Source organism: Pteropus alecto, unplaced genomic scaffold (assembly GCF_000325575.1).
Source record: "Pteropus alecto unplaced genomic scaffold, ASM32557v1 scaffold157, whole genome shotgun sequence".
Lineage (NCBI taxonomy): Eukaryota > Metazoa > Chordata > Mammalia > Chiroptera > Pteropodidae > Pteropus > Pteropus alecto.
Genome location: NW_006440626.1, coordinates 945,968 through 952,992, shown reverse-complemented (window position 1 = coordinate 952,992; position 7,025 = coordinate 945,968). Strand labels below are relative to the sequence as shown.

At 57.2% G+C, this 7,025-nt stretch overlaps 1 protein-coding gene across 2 annotated transcripts in view; it reads right to left on the bottom strand.

The window, feature by feature from the left end:
* PHF21B (PHD finger protein 21B) overlaps positions 1-7,025 on the bottom strand; it is a 72,548-nt gene that overhangs the window by 15,971 nt on the left and 49,552 nt on the right. The window contains exons 3-6 of one of the 2 annotated variants that reach the window (XM_006917332.2): positions 5,393-5,485; positions 3,883-4,261; positions 3,685-3,708; positions 1,787-1,992 (exon numbers count right to left, since the gene is read on the bottom strand). In XM_006917332.2, coding sequence (XP_006917394.1) covers positions 1,787-1,992; positions 3,685-3,708; positions 3,883-4,261; positions 5,393-5,485 — 702 coding nt within the window. The remainder of the gene's footprint in view (positions 1-1,786; positions 1,993-3,684; positions 3,709-3,882; positions 4,262-5,392; positions 5,486-7,025) is intronic. The other variant, XM_006917333.2, reaches the window with a different exon arrangement.

Sequence of the window (7,025 nt, the reverse complement as noted above, 5' to 3'; positions counted from 1 at the left end):
GCCTCTCCACGCCTGTCCTGAGCAGTCCAGCTCTGGCTCCCCCTTAAAGTGACCAAGGTGGAGGAGGCCAGCGAGGCACAGGACTTAGGGTGCCTGGAGCAGGTGCCGAGGCCAGACTGTCTGGCTGTGGCTCCCAGCTCTGACCGTCACTACTTCCGGGCCTCGGTTTCCCCACCTGTACAAGAAGTTAACAACTGTCCCCAGCGCACAGTCAGGGCTGAATCTGACCCACGCTGAGTTGCACCTGGCCAGCAGTAAACCTTCTACATTAACGTCATCTGCGATTCCTCACTCACAGTTCTCGGGACCCGACATCTACTGACATCCTCCTTCCTACGAGACCCGAGAGCCCTTCTTGGGCCTGGCAAACCCAGTGTCCCCTTCTGCTGCACGTCCTGTGCTGTCTTAGCCCACAGGGCAACCAGCAGGCTGGCCCCCACAGGCTGCATGGAGCTCCAAGAGCAGGCGTGCAGGGCTCATGGCACTGGGAGCTTGACAGCCACTGCCCCAAAGCCGCCATTACAGATGAGCCTTACGGGCACCAATCAGTGTTTCTTCAGAAAAATATCTGCGCCCCCAGCCAATGACCCAGGCTCCCCACTGGCTCATCTGACAAAGTTTCTGAGATGGCTGCTGCTCTGCCTCAAACTCTCCTAATCTGGGCTGTCACCAAAAGGTTCAAAGCCTACCACAAAGTCCCACGTCTGGAGCACAACGGCTCCCAGCCCCCTTTAAACAGCAACTTTAATTAAAGGATTTTCACACCAAGATGTATTGTAATTGCAAGTTCTATGTAAGCCATTGCGCATATTTATGCTAATTATGGAGTTAGATGTAATTACACTAATTGTGTAAATGCACTAATTGTATAATTGACCAAGATATACTCGAGAGAACAAAGAGAATCCACCCAAAAAGGCTTCCCAAATGTTGAGGGTGTGGCAGGACGCCCCGGCAGACAGCGGGGTGCTTGTGGGAGCCCCGGGCTGGAGCCGGCCCCAGACCTCACCGCACACACAGTGGGCACTCAATGCTGCCCTGGAACTGAACGACCGTCTCTCTTGCTCAACAAAGAATGGCCTTGAACTAGCTGCTGCCTCTCACACCTCCATCAGGGCGCGTGGCCGCGTTAGCCGCGCATCGTCCTTCATCCTGCACGTGGGGTTAGGGAGCGGGTGCTGTGTGCAATTTCCAAAAGTTCTACGGGCACTTTCAGGAGACATCTGCATCTCCTGTGCCAGCCTTGGGCAGCAGCTGACTTCTAAGCCATTCAGGGTCCTGTTCTGCCCCACAGCAGGTACCATAGGTAGGGCTGACAGAAAAGCCAGGGTTGTTTTAGGGCCACATGCTGCCAAGAGCAGCTGCTCCCTGACAGACCTGAGCACAGGCATGGACGGGCAGGGACAGGTGGGCCACGGCGGGCTTGGGTGTGGTGCAGAGCCACCCACAGAGCCCTGGCACTGCCACGCCACCCTCCCAACAACGCTGCCAGGAGGGGGGACGTGCATCTCCCATTCCAGAGACAGGCATCAGACGGGACCTGCCCCTGCGCCCGTCACACCTCCGGAAACTGGCCGCGCTGGGACACAGATCCAGGCAATCTGGTTCTGGTCTGGCCGTTGCCCCCCACTGCCCTTCGGCCAGCGAAACAGTGAGACGAAACAGCCGAGACCTCGGCTTGCTGGGCAGGTCTGGCCCGGAGCTCCTGCCGCACAGGGCCGCTGTGCCCTGGGTGTGTCCCGCGTCCCTGCCCCCTGCACAGCGCCAGGCCCTGCAGCCGTCCTACCTCGGGGTTCTCCTGGCTCGGGGGCCGATCCTCCTTCCGCTTTTTGGTGGCCTGCGCTCCCTGAGATGGCACCTCCGTGGGTGGCCGTGCCTCCGCTGTGCCCTCGGGCTGCGCCTGCACCTGAGGCTGGATGATGATGACCTGGAAGATGGCGTGGAGGGGTGAGGGGGGACGGGGTGGGGAGAGAGAGAGGAGGGAGGGGGAAGCTGAGAGCGCCCAGCGGGGGCAGGGTCCAGAGCCCAGGACCGGGAGTGTCCAGCGCAAAGGGCATGGGGCCATAATGGCAGGATCGCAGAGGAGCAGGGAGGCTCACACCGAACGCGAGAAACGGGCCTGGTCTAGGGACCAGGAGAGCCTGGTTCACCCCGTGCTGCCGCTTCCCACTCGTGTGGCCTCAGGGAGGTCCCTCGGCCTCTCTGAACCTCCGCTTCCTCCAAACACCTCCCTCCGGCCCTCGCTGGCTGCGCTGCCGGCTGCCCACTCCCCACCGGGCCTGTTGGCACTGTGTCTGAGGCTCTCAAACCTGGCCTGGGGGGCAGGTAGGAACAATGATGTTTTTCTCACTCTGAGGAACCCTGCCAAGGCCAGGGGCGGGGAGGGGATGTGGAGAAGGGGGACGTGGGCTCCAGACCCCGTTCAGCATCGCCCAGGGCGGCCCCACTTCCACCATCATGGACCCTCATCAGAGATCGGGGTTCTCACTGGATTCGATCGAAGGGTCGGAGGCTGAAAAGTCTAAAAGCGACTTCTGCAGCTGAGCCTGGGCCAGAACCTCTTCATCTCTGGCTCAACCATTTCAGTTATTTTCTTGAACAGAGAACTAGAGAAGAATCATTATCTTTCATGAGTCCAAGGAAAGGAATTCACCAGGCACAACCAGCCGAGGTTGGGCCCGAGCCAGGAGTAATGCGAACCTGTATTTATCCCCTCTAAGGTTGTGCGATGCCTATCATGTGGATTCGAGGCTCCTATTGATGAAGAGAAAATGCATCCTCTTTTTCTACTGTCTTAAGGGAATGTTCTTTGTTTTTCTTTGTAGCACCCTTTAAAACCCCAGAATTCTCTGGATGAAAAAAAAAATGCCCTTTCTTACATTCATGGGAAGAAACACATTAGGAGTCTCAGTAGGAAAAAAGGTCAAAGAATATCCTCAAACGAGTTGCACAGGGTCAGAATTCTTGAAAAGCGCAGGGAAAAACATCAATGCTTAATAATAACCAAATAATTCAACTTTCAAGAAAGAGCATCTGTTTACACCAATTAAATGAGCAAAAAATATTTAAAATGACAACACTAAGTGCTGGTGAGGCTGCAGTGAAATGGGTACATTCAGCCGACAAATATCTGCTAAGCTCCCCTTCCGGACCAGGTGCTGTCCTGGGTGCACGCCTCCTCCCTGGAACACGCCCTCTGACCACACGCAGCCCCTGCTGACTACTTGGCTTTTAGAATTCCTGGAGAGACCATCTGCGGGTGGGAGGGCTCGAGAGCATGATGCTCCCAGAGGTAAACTGTATGCAGCAGCACGTGGCTGCAGGACAGAGGAGTGCCAGCGTTCGAGCTGGGAAGGAGAAGGGACACTGGCCGTGACCACGAGCGGGGAAGCCTGGCAGACCCCAAACCGGGAACAGAGGGCAAGAGGCCGAAGGGAGGACGTGGCACCGTCATCACAGCCTCACGGGCCTCAAACAGGAGCCATGAGGAGCTCAGAGGGGAACCGGGAGGGTCTGAGTTTTAGTTCTAAATCTTGGCAAGAAATCGTCGATTTTCCATTCAGGGGCCTGGAGTCTGAAAAGTCCTCGGCCACCTACCTCCGCCAGAGGAGGCCCCACCGTGCTGGGTCCTCCCCCGGGCATCCAGTCGGCCGCTCGTCTTATTAGTTAATTGATTCTTCCAACGAGGGCAGCGATGTGTCCACGGGGCTTCGTTCTGTGTCCCTGGCATCCGTTCATTCAGCCACGCATTCTTTCAATCACACGCCCGGATGCCACCGCGCGAGTGCTCATTCACACCCTATTCATTCACGTGGCCATCCGACCATCCTGCCATCGGGTCATCCATTCTGCCCGGCCAGCCCCCATGGACACCTGCCTCGCCTGGGGCCGGCCCGAGGGCGCCCCTCACCTTGTTGTCGGCACTGATGAGGAGGGGCTGCACTTTGAGGCTGTCGCTGACCACGGACACGGCGGTGCTGGGGGTGATGGCGGCGGCATTGCTGGGGGCGGTGGAGATGATGGCATAGGCCACCCCAGCACTGCTCAGAGGGGAGGTGATGGCGGCGGGCTCGGCGAGGGCCTGGGGCTGGCTGCCGGGCGTTGGCACATGGCTCACGGTGTTGTTGGCGGTGGGGAGGGCTGGGCTGGGGTTCTTGATACTGACCACGGTGGCCTTCTGGAATGTCGGGGGCTGCTTGGGTGGCCGATCCCGGCCTGGGGGAAGGGGGAGGCTGTCTGGAATCAGAGTCTTTGGCCTAACCTGGGGAGGGAAGGACAGTTGCATGGTCAGACAGACACACGTGGTGGGGCTGATGACAGGCATGGCCGAGGCGCAGCCCTGAGCAGAGCCAAGACTCGGGAAGGACAAAGCGTGGGCACCGGCAGGACCTGGCTCAGGGACGTCCCATGTCAGAGGTGAGGGGACAAGTGCCGAGAGGCCATCCTGAGCTCGGGCTGACTGGCCGGGGGCTCAGGGAGAGTCGCTCTGGGCCCGAGTCCCTCCCAGCTCAACTCAGACAAAACGGTGCAGAGCAGAGGGGACGGGAGGAGCCAGGGGAGTCAGCGCAGTGTCTCCATCCACATCCGACCACAAGGCGGCCAAGCTGCCCGACGCCAGGCTCGGAGCCCGACACCTGCTCCGCTTCTGCGTGTGGAAGGCCCTTTGGCCCTGGCCAGCCGTGGCTGCCGGTGGTCACCAGCTCCGGGACTGCTGTTCCCCGCCTCTGAAGAGGACCAGCCAATGGGGTGAGTGGCATCAACCAGGACCCCAGCTATTGTCTCCGGCTCACGTCAAGGCTGGGCCGCTCTGTGCTCTGCCGGCTGATGCCGCATAACCCGGATCTGAGTGTGGGTGAGCTGGGCCCAGCAGCAGGGGCCGGGCTGTGAACAGGAGCTCAGCCAGCGGCTCACGGTTGGCCCAAAATGTGTGGGCCTCCAAGCCAGAGGAAAAGTTTTCGGGGGACCCCAGAGCTCAGGACCTTTTAGCCTGTGCCCTCTGGAGCTATGCGTGGACCCAAGCCCTGGCCTCCACGTGTAGGAGCCTCCCGCCCTGCACCCTCTCTCCTTGCTCTGGGCCTGTGGCTGGTCCCTGCCGGCTGGCCCCCACTGCAGGCTGCCTATTCCGCTCCCCATGTGGCCTCCTGTGACAACAGCAGGTAGCAGCCAGACCAGGTATGCACTAGGCACCTTATGGCCTGAGCTGAGCCTCCTGGAGGCCAGCTGACTTGTCCAAGGGCAGAGCTGGTCAGGGGGGCCCTGAGTGGCACTCAGAGCGTGGGGGTCCCGCCCAGCTCAGTGCCCACCTAAAACCTCGGTGCTGAGGGGCTGGGGTCACAGAGTGCAGGGACGGACAGACGGACGCATGGCCCGGGGCCCGCCCACGGCCGCTTACCTGAGGTAGCACCGCCGCTCCTTGCCTGGCCAACCTCTGCAAGGAGCTGACCTGAGGACCTGTGACAGGCACTGCAGTGATGGTTCCCAAAGCCTGGAAGACAGAGGACGGTGGCGCTGAGAGGGGCCAGGCCGACGTGCGCACGTGGCCCCGGGCAGGCGCCTCGAGGCTCCTCCGGCCTCGGGGGCGGCAAACGATGCGCTTCTGACTCTTGATTTATGAGTTTTTACTCACGAAAGTAACATAGACTCACGTAAAAAATTTTGGAAACTAGAGAAATGAAAAGAAAGGCATCGCCCAGGAAACAATCACCCTTTTTTTATGTGTGTGCATTAGCTTCCTTTTTTTACAGTTAAAATACGAACGTAGCTACGCAGAGAAATTCTGTCACCGGTTTTCCTACTAAGGGTACACGCCGGGCTCGCGAGGCTGCTGTAATCGTCACCAGTCACCCCCCGGCGGCCGCACCTTCCACCCGGCAGACGCACTGTGTTGCCTCAGCTCATCTCTTCGCTTAGCGTGCTGAGTTTCACCCCGTTCCCTCCCGATTCATAAACAACGCTGCAATAAACATCTTTGTGGAGGAAGCCGTTTTCACATGACAACGTATTTCTGGAGGACAGCGTCTCAACACAGGGGTTCATGGGTAGGAATTAAAAAGGGTAGGAATATTTTTGGCCCTGGATGCATGTCCCCCCTGTACCCCGCAGGAGGGAAATAACCAGAGCACATCCGAATCTCAGATCCCGAGTTCGGGGCCCTCCACAGTGCATGAGGGGATGGCCACACCAAAGCGAGGTGGATATTTAGGGTGAGGAGGTAGGCAATGACACCTTCCCAGGACTCCAAGCCCACGCAAACATAGATGTGTTTTCAGATGCTTAAAGTCTCCTTTCATAGGAATCGTCACTCCCTCCAGCTGACGAAGGGGCGGTTCTACATGGCCACATGTGTACTCCACGCACCTGCCCAGTGGGGAGGGGCATCCCTCCCTCGGAGCCAGCCAAGCCATCGGTGGCCAGCGAACAGCAAGGCTCTCTCTTAAACTCAGATGCAAAAATTCTTAACGAAGCATTAGCAAATCAATCCTAACAATAATAAAAAGGACAGTACAGCATGACCAAGTTAAAGTTAACCCAAGGATGTAAAGCTGCTTCCCACTTGGGTACTGGTTAGAAAAAAAATTGGTATGGTTGTCTCAATAGACACAGAGAAGGCATTGAGCAAAATTCAACATCTATTCACAGCAAAAACTTTCAGCAGACTGAAAACAGAAAGTAGTTTCCTGGACCTGATAAAAAGGCATCTATAAAAAAACCAACAGCTAAAATTTTTTAAAAATTTGGAAGTTCAGAAAAAACTTTTACCCTCCTCAATAAAAATGAAAATAAAAGCAAAAAAAAACAAATAAAAAAACAACCGCTAACGGCACACTTGAAAGACTGAATGCTTCCTTCCCGAGATTGGGATCGAGGCAGGGAGGGTCTCCCTCTCACCACTCCCACTCAGCATTGGACTAGAAGTCCCAGCCAGTGCAATAAGGCAAGAAAAAGAAATAAAAGGCCCCCAGATTAGAAAGAAAGAAAACTGCCTTCATTTGCAGATGGCAGTATCCTCTACCTAGAAAATCTTA